The 24260-nt window shown below is 38.3% G+C and overlaps 1 protein-coding gene across 2 annotated transcripts in view; it reads right to left on the bottom strand.

The window, feature by feature from the left end:
• XIRP2 (xin actin binding repeat containing 2) overlaps window positions 1-24260 on the bottom strand; it is a 47851-nt gene that overhangs the window by 7835 nt on the left and 15756 nt on the right. The window contains exons 3-7 of one of the 2 annotated variants that reach the window (XM_015565750.1): window positions 15942-16052; window positions 15482-15554; window positions 14447-14577; window positions 4493-13805; window positions 1875-2008 (exon numbers count right to left, since the gene is read on the bottom strand). In XM_015565750.1, coding sequence (XP_015421236.1) covers window positions 1914-2008; window positions 4493-13805; window positions 14447-14577; window positions 15482-15554; window positions 15942-16052 — 9723 coding nt within the window. In that variant the 3' untranslated portion in view covers window positions 1875-1913. The remainder of the gene's footprint in view (window positions 1-1874; window positions 2009-4492; window positions 13806-14446; window positions 14578-15481; window positions 15555-15941; window positions 16053-24260) is intronic. The other variant, XM_015565751.1, reaches the window with a different exon arrangement.

The following is a 24260-nucleotide window of genomic DNA, read 5'->3' as shown; positions in this document are numbered from 1 at the left end:
GCAGCAGGGGCATGATCCTTAAGTGTCTTTTAATTCACATTAAGATGTTAAATTTTTGATAGAGGAAGCCATTTTATGTTTTAAATAGAGAACTTCATAAAAATGACCTCAGATTTACATTTTAGAATGATCGTTTGCATTAAGCATGGCATTGTGTAGGTTGTGGTGGTGGTGATTGTAGTGAGATATTATGGAAGCAGGGTGGCAGACTTGCTAGAAAGGCTGTTACATTAGTACAGGTGAGAGATGATACTTGCTTGAAAGATACCTAGTCCGGGGAGATGGAGCAAAGTGTATAGAGCTCAAGAAGGACAGAAATTACAGGACTTGGTCATTGCTTGGGTGTAAGGAATGAAGGAGCGAAAGGAGTCAAATGTAACTTCATTTTTCAGCCATTGAGTTAATATTAATGCTATTTATTGAGAGAGTAGCATACAGACCATGAAGTCAAGGAAACAATTTTGGTGGAGAGAAGATAATTGGGGCATACTGAATTTGCTACACTTATGAGAAATCTAATTAGAGCGATATACTAGTTATTTAGATATAAATGTCTGATACACAGAAGAGAGTGCTAAGCTAGTGGCACAGATTTCAGAGTTATTGCCACATGGATGATGATTTAAATTATGAATGTGGATGTGATAAACAAGAAAGAATATAAATAGTGAGAAAGAATAAATGCCTATCACAGAACTTTAAGAAACTCTAATATCTGGAGAATGGACAAAGAAAGATTCACCCACATAGGATTCTGAGAAGGAACACTCAAAGGTAAGAGGAAAACCATTATACTCTGGTGTCATGGAAACAAAGGGGAAAAATGTTGCAAAGAGGAGTATTTGCATTGTTGATTAAAGTCAGCAAGGATACAGTCTGAAAGATGCACATTGTATTGAGAAAATAATTACATTTCAGTATTTCAGACTATTGCCACACCAAATGCCACATTCATTTCAATGCACTTACTTCAAGAGTTTTGGAAAACGAGTACATTTATAACTGTGCTGGTAAAATCTTCTGTTTCACCAGAGAATATACAGAGTATTTATCTGACTTTACATTGATGTTATTCTAAATTATTTTCTTTCCTCTTACATGGAATAGCACAGGCAGAGGTAAACTCCAGTTCCCACCACCTGTTTCAGTATATGAAGTTCTATTGGAATACAGCTAGGTCCACTAGTTTATAGACACACCTGTTTGTTTAGTTATCTGTGGCTGCTTTCCCATTCCATTGGAAGTTAAGTAACAACATAAACAGCATGACCTGGACCGTTGAAAATATCTGCTATCTAGCCCTTTACAGGAAACGTTTGCTGATTCCTGATCTAGCGTCTTTAGACTAAAATAGTAACTTAAAAGTCCCGATTTGCACAGTAACTCTTTTTTTAATATATTTTATTGATTTTTTATAGAGAGGAAGGGAGAGGGACAGAATTAGAAACATCAATGAAAGAGAAACATCGATCAGCTGCCTCCTGCACACCCGCTCCTGGGGATGTGACCGCAACCAAGGTACATGCCCTTTACTGGAATCAAACCTGGGACCCTTCAGTCCGCAGGCCGATGCTCTATCCACTGAGCCAAACGGGTCAGGGCTGCACAGTAACTCTTAATTTTCCTTATCTATATGATCTCCACATCCACACAAAAGAACCCTTCTTTATTTGATTGGGAAAGCAAAATTTCAAAAGGAAGATGGTCACAGCCAACCTGAGCAAAGCATAAAGGAACGTGACACATCCCTTTTGTGATTATGTGATAACTAATGGCAGCAAGATCTGGAAAAATGTACATTTTCCTAGGGACGTGATGTTGTAAGTACACTGCAGGCTGCTGGATATTTGTATCACAGACCACACAACGTTTACCTCAGTTTACTGTTGCAGTGGTGGCATCGGAAGCAGGACTTATGAAAACTCTGCTTGTCGGCTGTGAGGCACTCCATCGGATAAACTGTCTTTTGACAAAGTATACATGTTTCCTTGTCTTGGAGTAGCAGTTTCTGAAAATAAAAATTAACAAAAGCTTATTTAGTGCTATTGTCAATCACGTCGTAAGAACAAAACCAACAGCAGCCGCATGCTAACTGGCCATGCAGTTAAAGTAGAAGCTCTATTGTCCTGATCTTGCCTCTCTGGACACAAGCCCATCTAACATTGGGTCTGAGACGCTGTTACAACCTTACTCCAGTGTCTCCACTATTTTATACATTGTACACGTTGACTTTTATTATTTAAGGATGTATAGATGAGCAAAACATGTTCACTAACTGTAATACATTAAAAAGAATATATAGTCAACTGAGCCACGGGAAGTCCCGAGAGCACTTATCCTTCTAGAGAACTGAACTTTCCACGTATATAAAGGTTTACTTCTCACTTGGTTCAAAGCTTTATTTTTTAAAGCATTCTGCAGAGATTTTTTTCAAAAATACGTACTTATCCTTTTTTTTTTTTTTTTTAAGCTGAGGGCACTGTATTTGTTTAAATATTTTCTTGATGGCTTAGTGTTGACTCCTTCACAGCAATTCTTAACTTTAATCCAATGAGATTCCTGATTACATTGAAATGTTTAAGGCCATTTGTACTCAAGCTAAATGGCTTTATATTTTAGGGCTTTTTGGATTTGCATGGCTGCCTTTTATAGCCTCCCTGCCTCTTCCCTTGCTTGGCAGTATCTATCGTCCCATGCTGCTGCCCTCATGGGATCGCTGGCGCCTATGAATAATAGTGGTTATATTACTAACCAGTGTTTGCCTAGTGGTTCAAAACTGACACAGAACTCTCACCTTGGCATTGCTTTGATCCTCACAATGATCCAGTGAGAATAGCTAAGCTTTCATATTAGTCGTATGGAAAAGCACATAATGCTCAAGTTTTTTTAATGCAAATAAATAGACAGGGTGTCCCCCAAATTACACCCTTTGGATACTTATAAAGGAAGTGCTTATTAAAATACACTTCATTTTCATTTAACAGCTGTCAGCTGTTAACGTGTGTGTACATTTTGGGGGGATAGCATATATATGCTTTCTGGCTTTGAGGCTCAATTCTGGGCTACTGAAAGTTCTCATTTGTTTATTTGGTTGCAGTAGGGGGACACAATTCTATATTTAATATCATTTTTTGTGTGTGTGTGTGCATTGTATATGTTTTTACCTTCCTAATAAACTGAGAATTTGAAATTAATTGCTTAATTATGCTAGAAGCAAGCATATTACACAATCATATTAACCTGATACACTAGACACATATGTTGCAAATAAGATAGAGGCATAATTATTAGTTTCAGCAATTTTTATTTTTAAGCTTGCTCTTTCTTTCAATCTGTCTAAAAGAATGGGCTACACTAACGATGCACATTAATTATGTCAAATCCTTTTCTTGTGAAGCCTCATTAATTGTAAAATATAGGGAAATATGAATAAATGAGCTGTTCTCTGATGTTAAAAAATGTACTAAGTTTTGCCCTGTCCAGATGGATCACTTGATTGGAGAATCATCACATACACCAAAAGGCTGTAGTTCGATTCCCATCAGGGCACATACCTAAGTTGCGGGTTCTGATCATCAGTCACCACCTATTGATATTTCTCACAATTGATTTCTCTCTCTCTTCCTTTTTTTCTAAAATCAATTTTTTAAAAAATGTACTAAGTTCTTAGTACATTGAAATCTTCTTCCTTCCAAATATAATCAAATTTTAAAAATGTATTGTCCAGGCCCATTTGCGAGTGAGGCCAACTGAGCTATCATTTGGGGTTTACCAAAGGTGGAAAAAAATACGGTATAGGTTAAAAACACACACCCAGTGGCATTAGAGAAAGTTAACTCCTTTCAACTCAATAACAATGATTAAATAATATAAAAGTTCTAATTCCATACCTACACTTTTTTTCAAAATACCAATCAATGAAATCCTTAAAGCGCATATGATGAGTATAAAGTGTTTCTTGGATTATTACCAGGCTGTATTGAATTCAAACGCAAACACCACTTAAAGTCTGGCAGTTAAAAATACATCAATAGTAGGTCAAGGGATATTACCTACTATTATCTTAAATAAGTGGATAAAATAATAACTTTTAATAAGGAATATTAACAATGTCACATGGGTGAACAATTATTAATGAGTATATAGTTATATATAATCATTTATACTATCACAATTACAATTATTATATCTGCTGCTTTATCCAAACCCTTATTTACCTTGACAAATATAAGTCTCAATAATCTATATAGGTGACAGTATTTGTTATTTTCACACAGTGCAGACGAATCATAGTAGATGCTTTTGTAAGGAGAAAGTAGTAAAGCAAGCATTGTAAAGAGGACATTGGCGACAAGGGAGAGCTGTTAGTCTTAGGTTATATAGTTTGGTTACTCCCACGCACTTGGTTACTTTTAGCTGCAAATCACTTTAGCTCTGGGGCACGTGCCTTTAAACGGGTTAATCTTACTTCACGGTCTGCAAGCTCATTTACCACTGAGGAAGGCAGAGTCCTCCTGGAAGGCGGTTCTCATCTCAGCATCTGAGGTCGCATATCCCACGCTTTCAAAGACTCTTTCACTCTCCTGCCAGGTCTGTTGAAAATTCCGCCTTAAATCGGTAGGCGAATCAGAAATGTCCAAAATATGGCCAGCGATGACATCTTCGTAGGTGGGCGGAGCGTGCTTGAAGTTAAAGCCCGACTGGCCAGCTTCGGAGGCGAGCGATGGAGACACTGTCCTCTTGGACCCAACAACGCGGCTCTCGAAGGCTTCCACCCCGGAGAAGAGCTCCCCTGGAGGCCTCGCTTCAGCGTGGGCCCTGGGCGGCCCCCCAGGAATGGAAAAGCCAGGGAAACCCGAGTTTTCTAAAGATGTCAATCCAAATTCCTCCTTCCGAAACGTACGGCTTTCTTGCTTTTCATTACGGCTTGCTTCTCCATTGACATAAACTCTGGTATTTGACTTGGCCTCAAAGACTGGGCCATCCTCCAGTCCCCGGAACCACCTGCTGATGTCACCGTCGGGGTCCTGCACAAACGGCCCAGCACTGGGCACGGGCCGGTGGGCCGCCTGGTACCTCTGCGTGCGCTCCGCCAGGCGAGGCCCCTCCACCCTGCGGATGATTTCCACCGAGTCAAAACTCTCCGTGTCCGGCACCACGCCCTGGGCGGCACCCACTCCCTCTTGGAGAAGGTAAGTCGCCCTTTCCTCCACTTTCCTCACTTCCTCTTGGGCTTCTCGGAAGGAGCCCCTCTCCACAGGATTCACACTGATCGGTATGGTTATCGTCGGCGAGTCCCTCCCACGAGTTTCTATCTTAATCTGCCGGCGAAGGGTTGCAGGAGAGGGGATGACCTCGGACCTCTTCTCTACAATCGGAACCGGGGTTCCGGGGGAGCAGGGGATGGCCCCCCGGGCTAACTTGGCAGTGGTGTCTTTGAGTTTGACAAGTTGCTCGGAGCGACTCCTGGGTGGAGAAGGGGAGGCAGTCGCACTGTGAATGCTAGATGGGTGTGACACAGGCGTTCTCGGTGATGGCTCAGCACACCTCTCCTTTTCGGGGGACTGAGAACGCTCATCCTTCGTAGAGGTTTCTGTTCGCCGGGCGGTGGACTCGATTGTGATAAAAGTTGGCGATGGTGCGCGTGTTTTTAAGGAGGGAGGGGCAATCTTGCTGTCCTCCAATTTAATTTTCTGATGGGCCTTCATAAGATTATGAGTAGTCGCTGCAGAGCGGGTTTCTATTTGGAGGTGCTGTGTTTTTTCGACAGTGGCATTCTCTTCCGGCTCAGTGTTTTTATCAGAGTTGGCATTAACACGAGGCACTTGGGATAATGTTTCCTTAAGCGCAGTGCGTTTATTTCTCTGCTTTCCTGCTTGAGAGGATGTCATGGCTGTTTGAATTATATTTTCGCAAGACACAAGCATGTCCTCTGCTTGGGTTTTAATATGCGTTATTTCTTCTTTGATTTTCTCTATGTTTTTCTCCACAGTAATGCGAGCTCCGTACTCTCTTTTTTCTTCACTTAACAGCCATACCGGAATAATATGTAACAGTGTCTGAAATGTTTTAAGGCCATTTGTATCTGGTTCTGCTTCAAACTGTTTTATCCTAGACAAAATCTGTTGTAGTTCTTCACGTTTTCTCAAAAATTCCAATATATTTATAGCACATTTTCCATTATCCTTCTGGGATTCTTTCCCAGAGGAAAATAAAGATTTGTTTTGTGTAATCTCTCGCTTTGAATCTTTAGTATTAGAAAAGACTTGTTTCTGTTGTATGCCCTTGACTCCAAGCCATTTTTCTTCCTGAAGATTACTGTAGGGCTGGGGCGATTTTTTATGTTCAACTTGACTTTCAGAGCTCTGTATTTGTGTTTGCTGAAAATTCTCAGTCTGTGAATCAATATGAGCCTCTGTAACCTTTTGCTTGACTACCTTCTGTGCCGACTTATTTAAATGTTCTTGTTTGCTTTCAACTATTAGTCTCTCTTCTTTTGGACTAATGGCCGGTGGGCCCTGAATGGTTCCTTCACTTTCTAGAAGTGTTCCCCTCTCAGATTCTCTAAAGTCTCTTTGCTTCCCATGAACTATGGTGAGCTTACTTTCACGGCCTTTCCCTGAGAGTTCTGCAGGCAATTGTATTGTTACTCTTTTTTCCTTCTTAGGCAATTGCTGATATTTTTCAGCCACGGATTGCTTATTACTATATTCAGTGCTTGCTTCTGTTTCCTCGGTTTCCTGATACTGTTGTTTGGTAATGGTTTGCACATCAACTTCAGAATGCTTTTTACGGCTTTCGTAGCTGTGGTCTGTCTCATGTAATTTCTGATCTAGAGTTGGGAGCTTGATGGTTCTAACTTTGAAACTTGGGGAAGCTGGTTTGCTTTGGGGCAAGTGCAACTGCCCCAGATACTTCTGCTGTGTTTGCTGTGTACTACCTTCTTGGCAACTCTGTTGAATGTCACAAGCTGACTGAGATAGTCGCATGTCCCTGGAGCTCTGTAAATCCTCCTTTTTCATGGCACCTTTGTCTTCGGAGGCTGCTAGAACATGTGGGGGCCTATCGGTGGCAGCTGGTACTGCTGGTGTGGGAAGCTTGTTATCCGGACACACTCCTCGTACTTGAGAGTCGGCGTGGGGTTGGGCCACAGTGACCCCCGAATCCATTTCAGGGAGGGGAACTGCCTCATGCGTTTTTTGTAACAGCACTTGCTTTTCCAACGCTGATACGTTTTGGCTCGGGCATTCTGATTTGACTATGTTGTAGCAAAAACTCTCCTGTTTCTGTTTTTCAAGCTCTTCCCTTTGTTGTCTATATTTTTCCTCAGCGACCATTAAAGGTGTCTTGAATTTTCTCATATAAGGTTTTGGACTTTGTTGTCCTGAACCCGCAGGAAATGAATGAGATTTGACGAGAGGTGTTTTTCCTTGTTTTTCCTTGGGTGGTAAAGTTTCTGAAATTGTCTGTGAGAGAGACTTTGTAGAGTCCATAGATAATTGTTTTCTTTCAGAAAGACTTTTCCTAGATATGTTCTGCTTCGTCTCTGTTTGTTCATTGCTAGTCACTGTTTTCTGATCCTTTGAGGGAGTGATTTTACATTCCATATCTGTCAGGGAATTTTTCAGTTCAGTTCTTGGGGAACCATGAAACATTTTGTCCTCTAAGTGCTTGGGGAGTTTGGGTTTTGGTAATGTGGGAGGTGGCAGGCGTTTTCCCGATTTTGCTGTTGTGATTTTAGCTTGAGAATGAGTTTGCTGAGCCCTTGAGGCGTCTTCTTGGGAATATTGTACGAATGCACCACTGTGCTCTCCTTGAACAGAGGAGGAAAGGAGATGTGCTGGGTTTAGAGATGGAGTTGGAGGAGGCGGAGGTGGTAGAAACATTGACTGATACTCTCTTTCAGCTTTCTCATCTTCTGGTGGTGGAGGAAGAGGGAGGCCTGGGAAATTTTCAAATTCAGCCTTTAACTTCTCTGTGGACAGTGAGGGAGGAAACCCGTTTTTTTCAGGCAACATCATTAAAGGCGGTGGAGGAGGAAGAGGAAATTCTATTTCAGATGATGCGTTGGAAGGCGGAGGAGGAGGTGGAGAAGGAGGTGGAAGAGGGCACTCACTTTCTTTGACATTATTTTCAGGGTTCAAGTTGATTTGATTAAAGGACATTTCCATTGCCTTTTTTAAGTCTGTGGAAGTATTTGTCTTCATTAGAAAGTCCTGGCTGTTCAGATAAACATCAGTCTCCTGCTCTTTGTCAGTTGCCTTAAATTTATTGTGGCTTTTTGGGAAGACTTTGACTTCCGTTATATCTGATCTGTCTTGATCCACAGGCAAAGTCTGCCACATTGGCTGAGGGTTCACATCCTTTTTCTTTCTATCTTTGTTACAATATTTCATCTCTTGACTTAATAAGGTTTGCTTCTGAAAGTCCCCTGAAACTTCACCAGTTTCTCCAACCATCTTGTTGACTGGACCCTGGGTTGGACTACGAGTAGAGCTTTGTGTATTTATAGATATTTTACTGTTTTCTATATTTTTAGAGCTCTTTACAGGGAAAGACTCAGTCTTCTGGTGCTCATTCCTCAGTTTGCAAGTTTGAGTCTGTTGCTTTCCAACTGCTTTAGCAATAGATTGGGTAGAGTTAAAGACATCATCCTTCTTCTGCTTGTTCACTGTCTCTGATTCCTTAGTTTTTAGATTTTCCTTAACTGACACAGTTGAAGTCAATTGTCTGCTTATATGTTCATCTCTAAGATGCTGCTCTGTTGTCATATCAGTCCATCTACCCATTTTGTCGCCTGATTCCAACACATTTTTAATAGCCTTGTGGTGTGAATTAGATAGTTTTCTAAGGCTTTTCTCAAGAGCATCATTGTTTTGTTCACGGTCTACGACAATCTTTACAGTGCCTTTAGGGGCTTTTGGAAGATCAACCTCAGTTCTTTCTTCTATTAAATTCCCGTGACAAGATTTACCTGTAGTTTGGCTGAGAGTGTCTGTACCCCCTGGCCACCTGGCTACTGGCTCCAATGGTCCTGGTCTTGGCTGAAGAACATATTTTCTGTCTGTCTGGACAGCCATCTGATGCATCTCTGTGTTCTGCTCTTGTGAGGATTCTACCATCGCAGCTTGCACACCTTCTTTGACTGCACCTTTTTTATTTACCTCTTTGAAAGCTCTTTGTGCTTCTTTCAGATTTCTTAATGAGCTTTCAAGCTCATCTCGGAGAAGCTCCTTTTTCAGGATTTCTGTCCTTGTGTTTGCAGTCTTTTCAAGGCATTCCATAGCTTTCTCAAAGTCATCAGGGATGGCATTGGCCTGTTTAGATTCCTTATATGGTTGGCTTAATTCCTTCAGTGACTTGAGTGTGGCCAGCATGTCGCCTTTTAGAATCTCTTCTGTTTTAGCCACTGTTTTCTGATTTATGGCCTGGCTGAGGGAACTTAGGGTTGATTTCAAATCACCTTTTACAATTTCTTCTTTGGGTGCTTTACAAGCTGTACTAGGAGGCTCTGTCATGAAAACTTTCACTGTATTTTGCACATCTCCTGGAATGATATCAGTTTCATTAACAGTACGTTCAACCTGAGACTGCCTTTTATTTAGTAACAGTTTTGTGCCCTCTACATCACCACCAATTATTTCTTCCTCTGTCTCTTGTGTCCCAGCTGTTACTGTTTCATCTGACCCTAGCTGGAGTTGTTTGAGATAATCCAAAGCACCAGTTTCTATGCATGTTGTGAAAAACTGAACATTTCCCCTCTCAGAGGCATCGATTTTCGCCTTTTCAGATGTTTTATAGTTTGATATGGAAGATAGCAAATTATGAGTGGTACGTTTGACATCACCCCCTATTACCTCTTCACGCTCAATTGTATCACCAGCATTTTCATGAAGAAGACAATAGATGGTCATATTAATATCTCCTCTTTCATCTTCCTGAATTAAAATGCCTTTCTTTACAGATCTTTCCTCAGAGAATAGGTTTTTTATTGCTTGTTGCACATCACCACTCACTATCTCTTCTTTTTCAGCATGACATTCTGTTGACCTGTTTAATAACTGAGTTTTGGTCAAATTAACATTTCCCTTCTCTTCTTCACTAACCACAATCTCTCTTTGCGTATAGTCTCTTTTGGAAAGTAAGCCCAGCATTATTTTTCTAAGATCAACCCTGATAACTTCTTCTTTCTGTATCTCAGGAGATGTTTGATTCATCAGCTTATATTTCGCCATTCGTACATCCCCAACTTCATCAGCTTCAATGATGATTCCAGGAGCCTCTATAACTTTTTGAGAATAGAGTTCTTCTAAGGTTTCTTTAATGCTTTTGCCAATAATTTCCACCTTTTGTACCCCATTTTCATTAAATTCATGAAGGGGTGTAGTTTCAAACAGCCATGTAGTTGTCTTGACATCAGAAGGAGGGATTTCTTCCTTGGTGATTTTTGTGACACTTTCATCTGTTTCCTTAATAGAATCCAAAGTCTGGTTCTCAAAAAGCCACACTGCCTGCTTAACATCGCCTCTCTGCACATCTTGCTGAGTGACTGTTTTGATATTTTCATATTCTGACCCTTCTCCTCTCAGCTCATCTATAGTGTGGGTTTCAAATAGCCAAGTAGATGTTTTAACATTGCCCTTTTGTATTTCATTGACACTTACTGTTCTTATATAAGCATTCTTATTAAGATTTTCAGACTCAAAAAATTGTTTACTTGTCTTTACATCCCCACCTTGAACATGGTCTACAGTGGGCACAAGATCACGTGGCTCTGCTGAAATCTGATCTAGTGGCTGCGTTTCAAATCTGTATCTGACAGAGCTAACCTCTCCTTTCTGAATATCTTCTTGTGTGACAGATTTAATAAGATACACAGTCTCTGATTCATTAATGGAGTCTAATGGTTTTGTTTCAAAAAGCCACCTTGTCCCTCGTACATCTCCGTGGATTACCTCTTCCTTTTTAACTGTTGTCACTTCATGATAATGCCCTTCCTGGTCTTGAATTGCATAGAGTGGCTGGGTTTCAAAGAGCATTCTGTAGCTTTTTACATCACCTTTTATTACTTCTTCAGTAATTGATTCTTTGGTGCTGATAGAGTCAGATTCTTCTTTAATCTCATCTAAAGAAAAAGTCTCAAAGATAAAGCACCCCTTTCTTACATCCCCACCTTGTATGTCTGTCACTGTCTTAACTAATTCATCATCTTCTTGGCCTTCTTTGATCCTATCAATGGGTTGGTTTTCAAAAAGCCACCTACAATTTAAAACATTGCCTTTCTGAATGTCTTCAGTCTTTAGCATTTTGATCTTTTTCAAAACTTCCTCTGAACTGGAACTTATAGAATCTAAGGACTGATTTTCAAATTTATGCCGCATGCTAGAGACATCCCCAGCTTGGATGTCCAGTTGCACAGCCTTGATTTCCTTTCCTTCTTCTCCTTGTATGCTGTCCAAATTTTCTGTCTCAAAAAGAAAACGTGCTGTATGAACATCCCCACCTTGGATCTCCTCCTGTTTTATAGTTTGCAATTTGGCTGTTGCTTCAGAGTCATCTTTTATGGCATCAAGTGGCTGGGTTTCAAAGAGCCAAGTGCAGGCTTTGACATCTCCCTTAAGAATTTCTTCACTGCCAGTCACTAATGAAACTTTTTCATAAAGAGACTCCATGGGCTGGGTTTCAAAAAGCCATTTACAGGTTTTGACATCCCCTTTAACAATATCTGTAGCTTGCTCAGTTTTACTTTCTAATTCTTCCATATTACTAAAATATTTAATTGAATCAAGAGGTTGGGTTTCAAACAGCCATTTAGCAGATTTCACATTTCCATTTTGTATTTCTTGAGCAGATATTCCTCTAATTATCTGAAATTTGTGAATGCTTTCATCAAATTGGTCAATGGGCCGTGTTTCAAAAAGCCACCTGCAGCTTCTTACATCACCTCTTAGGATTTCTTCTTGCTGGACTGTCTTGACCTGATGATATTTGCCAAGGTGATCTTGAATGGCGTAAAGGGGTGTTGTTTCAAAGAGTGATTTATTTAACTCTACAGCACCTCTTGTGACTCCCTCCACCTCTATTTTATGGGATGCATCAAATTTAATTAAATTGTTTGATTCAAAGATATGTGTACAATTTCTTACATCTCCTCTTTCAACTTCTTCAAGTTTCACTGTCTGTATGTATTCTTTTTTGTCTTCTCTAATTTCTTCCAGAGGTTGGGTTTCAAAAATCCATTTTTGGTGCCTAACATCCCCCTTTTCTTCTTGAGAGGCAGTGATTTTTTGAAGTTTTCCTACATCAGGGCTGTCTTTTAAAGCCTCTATTGGAAGTGTTTCAAATAGGTGCTTAGTAGTTTGTACATCACCCCCTATTTTCTCTTCAGATCTTACAGGACCTGCATCAGGAACTTCATTTAAAATGTCTAATGGCTGTGTTTCAAACATCCAACACTTTCTGGAGACATCTGTACCTACTATTGTTTCCTTTTCAGCGATGACCTCTTCTGACTCTTCTTTGATTTTCTCCAAAGGTTGAGTCTCAAATAACCACTTTGCCCTACTCACCCCACCTTTGACATTTTCTTCCATGGATATTCCTCTGACGATTTTAATTTCAGTGATATCCTTGTTAATTGTGTCCAAGGGCTGTGTTTCAAACATCCAACGTGCTGTTCTCACATCGCCCTTTTCAACATCTTCTCTGTGAACAGTTTTAATTTCTAGCATTTGACCTAAACCATCTCTAATAACATATAATGGTTGAGTTTCAAAACATTTTATACTTCTCTTAACATTTCCCTTAATTTCTTTGAGCTCAGACCTGAGTTGCAGGAGGTGAACCTCATCCATTGAATGAAGCTGCCCAAGTTGATCCAGATGTTGAGTTTCAAACATGTATCTCACAGTCTTGACATCTCCCCCAGTTATGTCTGTTACGGCAGTCATCACTGATTCCTCGAGACTTTGATGCATTTTATTCATTGAGTCTAACGGCTGTGTTTCAAACATCCACCGGGCTGTGCGGACGTCTCCTCTGGCTAGCTCGGGAATTCTTTCAGCATCTTCTTCAATGCTAGAAGAATGATCCCCCAGTGTATCTATGGGTTGGGTTTCAAACATCCATGTGGTATATTTCACATCACCACCAGCAATGATTTCTTGATCAGCAATGCCCTTGGAGACGTTATCTTCATCTGGAGAGCCAGTGTTGATAGAGTCTAATGGCTGATTCTCAAAGACCCATCTTATGGACTGCACCTCTCCTTTCAGAATTTCATCCCACTCCATGCGTTCTCTTTCTGAGTTAAGAGTGTTTTGAGACCTGTCATTTGTATTTTCAAAAACATACCGGGCTTGTTGTACATCTGCTGAAATTGAGCTCCCTGTGTTCGCTTGACTAGAAACAATTTCAGAAACCTCACTGATATAATCTTTTTCTAAGTTTTTTCTTAACTCAGGATGGATGTGTTTATATAAACGGTTTAATTCGTACAAATTTCTTTGCTTGGAATATAATTCTTTGGGGACTGGTGGCATTTTAGGAGGACTGGGCAATTCAGGGGACTGGGAAAATGCTGTCATCTCTAATGGTGTTTGAAGTATATCAGGTGGGGGAGGAGGAAATTCTTCTGTCTTTTCCGAAGGACTGGCATGAACTTGTGCCTGAGTTGAGGAAGTGGCACTGTGGTCACTATATCTTGTGGTTAATGCTTCCTTCCTCTGGCTGGTTAAAGTGCAAAAAGTGGAAGAGGTACCCACAGTTGGTGATGGCTTTAAAATCTCTTCATATTCACTTTCAATCTTTAAGGGAGAGAAAATCAAATCTTATAAATATGGGTAGAATGGGGGAAACTGGGCACTGCTCTTCACCTGTCCATCTGCTTTGAAACTTCCATTGGGAACAACAGGGGACACACTCCATTTAGAAACCTACTTAGGAGCAATATTCAGTATTCATTACTGCCTTTCCTATACACTATTTGCACATTTGAATTTGATATTTCCCATATCAATATTTCCCATTTGATACATCAGTGACTCAGTTTAACATATACATATAATCTTGGTTATTTTTCCTCCTTTACTTAATGTGCTATGCAGAGTAATCTAGAAGGAAACAAAAAAGTCTTAAAGTACTTCTTTTGTTGGTTGTTTTCTTTGTTTAGGTATCTGGCATTTAAATGTGACTTTATTATTTTATCTAATATTAGTTATTAAAGTTTAGAGCATACATGATTTTTTCCTCCCCTATTTTCTCTAGCGAGGAAAGTTCTAACTCTACTGCTTTCCTCAAGTAGTAGAATAATATTCTCCTATGGGACAGAATAAGCAATGTTCAGAATATTTTTATTGTTGAAAAACCATCTCAAACATTCAATAATTTGAAAAGGCTATGAATTTACATCTAGTTTCATACTTAATATGTAGAAAAACTGTCTTACCTTAATTTGCTTGGCTGGGGTTGCTTCTTTGTCAGAACAAAGGACCTTTTCCTGAGCAGACTTTTCAAATTGCTCTTTTAAAAACTTAGTTGAAACCTTTGGAATTTCTTCATCCTCAGGTGTGTCTATGACTACAAGTAGGAAAGAGCACCAAAGATATTATGTAACTATAAACACAATATTTGAGAAGAAATTATAGTTCTATGGGAAACTTCTCACAATATAAGTTAAGTAAAAAGATTCAAGGTTCATAGGTCACGAAATAGACAAAAAATAGTGGTGGTTATCTCTGAATGGGAAGTCACAAGTAATGAAACTGTTATTTATTTTAATTATATATATATTTTTTTTTCCTAAATTTTCTGCAAGCATGTTTTACTTTTATATTTAAGAAAAAATGCAAAAGTTATAAACCAAGAAAAGAGCAGGAGAAGAACACAAAAAGAAGACCAACTTCCTTAAGAAAAAGCAAAATACAGATATAGTCAAGTAACATTTCAGTAACAGTTGGCTTAAATCTTCCCTTTTAGCTCTTCAGGACAACAAAGCTCCCCATTCCCCTTGTATAGGCAAGACAAACAGTACACATTTTATGCAAACTTGCACAGATTTGTCTTTAGTTTAATCTCATATCTGTAGGTTGGAGAAGTGGCCTTAAGCATGCTTAAATCTGTTATTAAAAGTAATACAATCTAGATAACATAGCTGTTCTCAAGGAACTTGATGAACATCAAGTTTTATTGTAGTTCCCTGAGGCAAAATAGCAATTCAGAGGTGGTAAGATTATCACCAGGCTTTTAGGAGGAATACATCATAGGTTGATGAGCAATGAACTATTTTAGAAGCTTATTGCATCTATCACCACAGGTAGAACGTAATTATACACAGAAATACTACCCTGTTCCCTTTGGGATGATGAGTCACAGTTGTCAACTTTGCATAGTGAGAGGATTGTGTTTTGGAAGTCCTCCATTCAAACACAGACATATGAATAGAAGAAAGGAATATTTGGGTCAAATAATACCAGACTCTGACCTGTTTCTTGAACATATTGATGTAACTGGGAAGCTTGGTTTATTTCCTCAGTGTGCTTTTCAAGATGAGAGACCTGTGTTTAAAACAAATTTTAAATAAATAATTATTTTAAAGAAGTCAATGATTTCAGTACTGCACATGTATTTATTATTTCACAGTGATTTTCATCCAAGACTTTAGTGCACATTGAGAGATGTTAAATGCTTTTACCTCATATTTTAATGCATGGTCTCATGCTCTAACAGAACATATATGGATTGACACATAAAGTGCACTCATATATTTAGGGTGCTTGTTTCATTTTTTCAAAGATTGTCAACTCCAAAATGGGAAAGGAAACACTGATGTGAATTGATATTAAATACATAAAGGACAAGTAAAGAAATTGCTTACAGCAAGGTAAAAATTTCCACACAGTTCTGAAAACTGTTTGGAAAGTGATGTCTTTCTAAGTAGTTACCGTTTCTGTTCCAAGAACATCCATTTTGTGTGCTTTGGAAGCTTCCTGTTCATTTCTTCCCATTTCCTGGCTGCTTCTTAAAGTGTCAAGCTGGCTGCTGCGGATTACCTCCTGAAAATGAATGAATGAATGAATGAGTGCGTGGATACATAAACATACCTTAAGAAAAGTCTGAAAATTTTAACTTTTATTATTTTTTTTAAAATATATTTTATTGATTTTTTACAGAGAAAGTGAGAGGGACAGAGAGCCAGAAACATCGATGAGAGAGAAACATCGATCAGCTGCCTCCTGCACACCCCCTACTGGAGACGTGCCCACAACCAAGGTACATGCCCTTGACCGGAATCGAACCTAGGACCCCTCAGTCCGCAGGCCGACGCTCCATCCACTGAGCCAAACCGATTTCGGCTAACTTTTATTATTAATGCAATTTCAGTGATAGAGGCATCTGAAAAAAATTAGTTTGCTTGGCTGCTGTAACAAATTACCACAAACATAGTGGCTTAAAATTACACAAACTTAGTATCTTACAGTTCTGCAAGTCAGAAGCCCTAAATGGGTCTCACTGGGTACTGGCAGATGTCAGAAGGTATGCATTCCTTTCTGTAGCTCTAGGGGGAGAATCCTTTTGCAATTCAAGAGGGTACCCATTTTCCTTGGTTTATGGCCCCCTTCTCTATAAAGCTGAGAGTTTCTTACACTGCCATTTCTCCGATTCTCTCCTCTGAACTGCCCCCGCCCCCTTTTCACTTTAAGGACCTTGTAATAATTTGAATAATCCGGGATTATCTCCCTGTCAAAAAATCAACTGATTAGCAGCCCTAATTACACCTGAAATCTTAACTATTCTTTGTCATGTAATTTAACATTTCTACAAATTCTGGGGATTAGGACATACAGTGTGGGCCTTGATTTACAAGTTTCCCAACTAACGAGTTTTTGGAGATACGAGCTGTCTCTCGGCCGATTTTTTGCTTTGAGTTGCGAGCTAAAATTTGGGTTACGAGCCAGCTTCAGATACCCCACCGCTAGTTGGCGCAGCGAATGTCACAGCGAACGCCACAATATCAGCCCAGCATCACGTGTCTCACTCGTTCACTTTAAGATTTGACATACGAGTAATTTGAGTTACGAGATCTGTCACGGAACGAATTAAACTCGTAAGTCAAGGCCCCACTGTAGATCTTTGAGAGCCACCCATAGTAGGAAAAAAAATACTAATGAAGCATCTTGTACCCAATATGAGAAATACACACCTCAAAAAGAAATTGCAAATTCTTTCTGAAAAATAAATATATTTTGTTGTTTATAAGCCAAATTTTCATGTTACAGAAAGACATCTGGATTTCAAGTTGGCCATCTAGTTAAATGACACATCCAGAGTTCAAGTGAAGAATGTAACCATTAAATATAAGCAGGATAAACAGACCACATTGTGCTAGTGTGTATCTCTCTCTCTTTACACATAGGCATACTTTTGATTTTGGTTAGCACAGATGACCCTGGCAGAACTGGAAGCTTAAAGGTCCTGTTAATTTTGTTGATCCAGTCCTGCTGTTCCTACAGAACGTGGTCTGACACAAGTATACAACTGCTGATTGACTGATATGATGAAGCAGTTGACATACTGCTAAAAATCTTAGGACAAAAGACTCTCCAGGAACACATGTATATTAAGTCCTTAGAAGTTGGGAGTTCACTTTCATCTTGACATCTACATGACTAACAAATACTGATTTTGAAAAATTTGACTCAATAGGGAATAATCAAGTGAGCAAAGATGCATTACTACTACTCAAATAGGAACACTAAAGTTTTGTTTATGTCTTACATGGAGTTGAATAGTTTTAAACTATCATATTAGAATCCTTTAAGCCAAGAATAAGTTTAAAATCAGATCATGAGATCTTGACTTATGGGTTGTTTTTTGTTTGTTTGTTTTTGTTTTTGCTAGTGGACTTGTAGTGGATGGCTCTCCCTCCCTCCCCAGAGTATTTGGTATAAGGGTTAAAGTTATGATTAGCCAGCCAGCAGTCAGACATTTACGGAAAGTGAAAGAGCCAAGGACAGTAGGAATCTGACCAATACCCAGATTCTTCTTGAAGGGCACCATGGTCATTGCTATAGAATCCTGCCCAGGGGACAAGCTCTGGCCCAGAGACATGCTTATTTGGCCCACTCAAAGTTTTCAAAAAGTTTTGAATTAACACAGACAAAAATCAAGATTTCTGCCTGCTTTTGAAAATGTTATAGATCTGGCAATACTGGGTTCACATTCCAAACTGGCAGCCAACCTTTTTAGTTGGGGCATGTTCTTCTCAGTTAGTCAGCATTCCGTCACTCACTCATATTTAGCACCAAGTTGACATTTTTAAAAACTCGCCTGAAACCCACAGAAATTTTAGATTCTGATACTTGTTGCCAATAATTAGGCTGAAAGAATAAAGTCAGTATTGTGATCTGAGTGTTTAGAAAGACAAATGCAAAATGTTTGGAGTAAATAAATGCATCTTTGATACATTTTAAAAATTATCATTTTCCATGGCAAACATTTTATACTTAATACTTATACCTCTACAGATTCGTGCACCAGTGGGGTCCCTTGGCGTGTACCTGCGGGAATTGGGCTGAAATAGGCAGTTCAATGCCGCCTGCCACTCCTGCCTGCCACTCCTGCTCATCCCAGCCCCACTCTGCCTGCTGCAGACTCACACTGCTGCAGCGATGCTCGCCAGCCATGGGCCCTGTGTCTGGTGCCCTTTGGTCAGCTGAGTGGAGCTCCTGCTGTGGGAGCACACACTGACCACCAGGGGGCAACTCCTGCATTGAGCATCTGCCCCCTGGTGGTCAGTGTGCATCACAGTGACCAGTTGTTTGGTTTTTCGGTTGCTTAGACTTTTATATATATATATATATATTAGAGGCCTGTTGCATGAAAAGATTCATGCAATAGGCTTTCCCTTCCCCTGGCGGCCGGCACCAGTTTTCCTCTGGCACCTGGCACCCAGGCCTTCACTGCTCCGGCCGGAGCCGCCTTCAGCGCCTTCGCTGCTCTGACCAGAGCCACCTATAGCGCCTTTGCTGCTCTGGCCGGAGGCACCTTCAGTCTTCACTCCGCTGTTTTGCGCCTATGAATGCAAATTAACTGCCATCTTTATTGGCAGTTAATTTGCATATCTCACTGATTAGCCAATGGGAGGCGTAACGAAGGTATGGTCAATTACCCTGCTTGTCTATTATTAGATTAGATAGATATATTTACTTGAGTAAAAACACTCCATCCTATCATCTTTAAATATATTTTCTTGTAAGAGATGATACAAATACAGTACAAGTTAAAGTTATAAGTCTCTACTTCAGCACTTACGTGCTATTGCTAAATAGAACTGTAATTGCTACATAAATTTGATATATTTGTTTCAATGCATCAATTTTACTGCCCCCTTGTTAATGTAACTTAAATAATGTCTCTCTTAAAAATACTGCATGATTTTGTTTCCATCATTTTGCAACTATTTTGTTTGGATTTTAAATCTGACTTTAATTCTTCCTAATTGCAGGTATCTCTAGAGTATAGGATTAGGTAAGAGGATGAAACATTTTAATGCTCAGGAAGAAATAAAATTAATCAAATAACATATAATAAAGAATTCTGACCAGAACACCATATAAATTCACAAAAAATAATTCATGAAATTGCTTCCTTAAATTAAATTCAAATGTAGACAAGCTGCAAGAGACAAAATGTCATTTTTATCACAGGTAAACTAACCAGGAGTTAGAAATGGGGGGTTAGTACTAACTCCCTCCTCCACTATGTATGTCCAACTCCTGGATAAGTCACTAAATAACAGTTAAACTTAGTTTATTTATCCCATTCATCCATTAAATTAAAGAAAAACAGGTGATATATGTACTCTAATTTTGGAACCTAAAGGAGAAAATGTGGCACAATTGCAAAACAATAGCATGATGTTCATACCCATCTGATATCAGCTCATGTATTAGCCAAGCACATTACAAAAATCTATACACTTCTTCTAAGGAGATTTCAACATACAGGAAAGAATTCGCATTCTGCCTACCCATCTTGTCATTGTTATAATCATTGTAGAAAAAGACTTTGTACATTTCTACCCCCCAAAATTGCAAACTCATTCTAGTATAATGAACAAGGAAAGAGAAGGACAGACCTTTTTTTTAAAATGGTGACTCACTATTATTTTGACTTCTAGAAGGATAGCCAATAGAAAAAAAAATATGTGATGAAAGACTGGCAGAATAGTTAATGATAACTGTCTCAATAGAGTGGAAAAACATTTTATATTCAATGCCAGTAATTAAGCAATTTTACCCATCACTAATCTCATTTTTAATAAAACTAGAGAGTTATGATATATTAATGTTATTCTCGTCTTTGTCAGATAATAACAATAACAAAATGTGCTATTTATGTCAGCAAAAATGTCAATGGATTCAAGGTTTGAAGGAATAATCAGTTCTTTTATAAGTGATGAGCATAAACATTTGTGATTGATATATTGTGTTTGTCTAGATTTTGATATATTCAAATTCCACCTTTCTTTCCCCCTGAGTTTTCTCTATTTTTTAAAAATTTACTTTAAAAATTCACAGCATAACATTTTACATCCCTTGGGTTTGAGCTTAAGTTAAGGTTTTTCCACAATCACTTATACACTTTTAAAGTCTTGGCTCAAATATTATTTTTGCTTTAAAACCTTTCTTGACTTTTCTAGACAGAGTTACCTATTTCAGCTTCTTTTAAAAAAAATTAATTTCAGAGAGGAAGGTGAGAGGGAGAGATAGAAACATCAATGATGACATCAGATAGAATCACTGATTGGCTGCCTTCTGCACGCCCCCTACAGGGGATCAAGCCTGCAACCCAAGCTTGTGCTGTGGCTAGGAATTGAACTGTGACCTCCTGGCTCATAGGTCGACACTCAGCCCCTGAGCCACCGGCTGGGCCTCCTTTTCTTTGTGTATTTCTGTATTTCCAGTATACATCTCTATCACATTGCACGGTCATTATTTTCTAAGAGGAAAATCTCCTTTAACTTTACTCATGGATCCTCAAATCCCAATGTGTAGTTTCCTGGTAGATAGTAGGATTGAATACATGGGCAAATAGTCACATCTATTTTCTAGGAGTAGGAAAATTTTATGATTTTATCAAAATCTAGTTTAAAAATTGAGATTCTAAAATGTTTCCACATAATCCTAGGATTTTATTTTTTGGTATTTCAAGTGAGAATCTTTGAACATTACATAATTGGTAGATGGCGTTACTGAAACTAATGTGTATAACAATAACATGACAATCACTTTACAAAGTGTAGTTAGAAAAAGGCCTCTTGATAAAATTGCAAGTAATCAGAGCATCTATGGAAAAATATGGGGAGTGCTGTGATGCTGTATAGAGGAGCTAGCATCACCAGAGGGAGGAGAAGCCTGTACCAAGAAACCAAAGTATACACTAAGGCAACAATCACATACACAAAGGTAAAGAACCTTTCAAAACAGGACAGCACATTTTCAAAACAGTGTTCAAGTGAATTGGGCAGAATTACTATTACATAAAAAATTAAGTTGAGATATTTATGGTGACAATGAAAAACAATATTTAATCCTTATTTTCAATGTACACAAATAGGGACACTTAGATTGTTTCCATATTTTGGCTATTGTAAATAATGTTGCAATGAACATGTGGATGAATGATAGATATGTATTAATTGCCTTTTATTATTCATGTTTTTTCTCTCTCTTCCTCCTCCTCTTCATTCTTCTTCTTGAAGAAGACTCTTGAACATTTCTGGTAATAGTGGTTTGGTGATAATGAACTCCTTAAGCTTTATCTTGTCTGGGAAGTTCTTAATCTGTCCAATTCTAGATAGCTTTGCTGGGTAGAGTAATGTTGGTTGTAGGTTCTTGCTTTTTATTACTTTGAATATTTCATGCCAATCCCTTCTGACCTGCAAAGTTATATATCTATCTATTATTTATCAGTCATTTATTTATCTATCTCTATATCTGCACAAAATAGAAAAATATATACACATATATTTAAGAGAATAAAAAGGCTCAGTTAGCTGGAAATTTTCTTGAGACAATATTTATTATACCTATAGATGCATGAATCATGTAGGTTATTATATAAATCTATGAGAAAAGTATCATTATACAATTAATTTCAACTTTTTCTTGACTCAAAACAATTATTCTTTGGTCATATTTAACCATAAAAAACAAAACCTATCATTTGAAAAATACTTAATTTAAAAGTAGAAATATTTGACTTTGAAAAAGAGGTTTCTGAATAAGCAGTGTCAGCTTTAACCCCTAGAATTCTGAATGTCCTCTTCTTTCCAAAAAGTGTTATTTATAGAGCCACATTCTAGTGTCAAAAATGCTGAAGATTCATAACAAGAGTATATAGAAGTTCACTCTCAAAGGGCCATCAAACATATTAGTTATATAAGTAATATTTATTTTACAAACCAAAAAACAGGATGTATAAAAACATTCAATTTGCAGTTAAGAATGCCTTCCAGAAGTTTTATGTTGATGTATGTTACACAATATTTCAATCCAATATAGACATAAAGCATCTTAAAACCAAAGAAGCACTAGGATATACATAAAGATAAAAGTACAATGAAAGAGGATAACACTTAAGAGTATCAAGAAGCAATGAAACTGCATAGAAAAAGCTTGCAAAATGACTGGAAATACTCTCAAGAAAAAGCAGAGGTAACATGTATCTTAATAGAGAAACATCGTTATTATACCCGTCACTACTAACTCTCCATCACCAATATTCAATTGATTTTCAAGCCTTGCAAATTTCTATCTTTAATTATCTCTTGAGTCTATGACCTCTTTACTCTAGACCTTCTGAACCATTTAAGTCCTCATAGATTTAATCTACTATTTCAGTAGTCTCCTAACATTTAGTCTTCTGTCCAACCCTGACCCCCTTAATATCAATCCTATACAGCCATAAAAGTCTTTCTTACGTACATATCTATTCATATTATTCCCCTGTGTAATTTTCTTTAATGGTTCTTGATTGCCATAGAAAAAAGTAACAGTTCTTTAACATAGCATATCATATTCTCTATTAACTGGCCTTTGCCTACATCTCAAGCTTCATGCCTCAGTTACGCCTTGTCATATTCACAAATATATTATTCACAAATATAAAGGAACATATGTTGCTTCTTTAGCCTATAATGCAAATTCATGAAAATTATTTTCATTCTAAGCTGAAGCATTCTCTGCCCCCAGATGTCCTTTATGACAATCCTTTATCTAAATTAAGTAGATCACAAACTCTTGTGTTCCAGCAAACTTCATTTATATTTTTCTCATCGAATCTCCTATATTGTAGTTGTGATTATTTGTGTATGGCTGTCTCTGATAGAGTGAGCTCCTTGAGGGCAAATTAATATCATACTCATCATTACATATTTTGTCCTTGACATAAGGTAGATGCTTAATGATTATCAGCTGAATAAAAAAACGGAGACACACACTCTGGAGTTAGTCTTCCTAGTTAGGATCACATTTGCTCATTTTCTTAGAATGTTACTTAGACCTTCCCTGAGCCCATCTCTTGTACAACAACAACAAAAAAAGTAATAATAATAGTACCTAGTTCAGAAGGTTATTGTGAGGAGGAAGTAAGTTAATATATGTGAAAATTTATTTCAAGTGCTATTTTAATGTTTGCTTTCTTTAAGTAACAAATATTCATTGCACACCTACTTTGTGTGAGCTATTTTCCCAGTTACTCTGTATACATACTAAACAAGGCCAAAAAAAAAGTGAATGAAAGTACATCATCTGTGGCTATGTCAATGAATTTAACCATGAATTTTTCATTATAGAATTAAACCCAGAAACTAAAAAGAAGCAGGTTCCAATACATAAACATTTCCCCCCACTAGGGAATTAATGGGCTTGGTGTGTGTGTGTGTGTGTGTGTGTGTGTGTGTGTGTGTGTGTGTGTTATTCAGAGAGAAATAAGCAAAGAGGTGCCTGTGTATTTTATAACTCTTCCCAATCCTCTGGTTCCTGGGACATGGAAATGCTTTACATGGCTGAAGGGTGGCTTTGTGATCACCTAATCCAGTTTTTCTATGGTTCCTCTTTCATGAACTGACACCAGACTTCACAGTGATTTAATCTACCGTTAGCTTTCAATTTCAAGCATCAGAGTCTGACTGATTTAAATGGGAAAGATAATTTTGTAAAAATATGTTGGTCTGCTTGGGTGGGGAGTATAAATCA

The sequence above is a fragment of the Myotis davidii genome, unplaced genomic scaffold, assembly GCF_000327345.1.
Source record: "Myotis davidii unplaced genomic scaffold, ASM32734v1 scaffold59, whole genome shotgun sequence".
NCBI lineage: Eukaryota > Metazoa > Chordata > Mammalia > Chiroptera > Vespertilionidae > Myotis > Myotis davidii.
The sequence above is the reverse complement of the archived record's forward strand: the minus strand, read 5'-3'. Positions and strand labels throughout refer to the sequence as shown.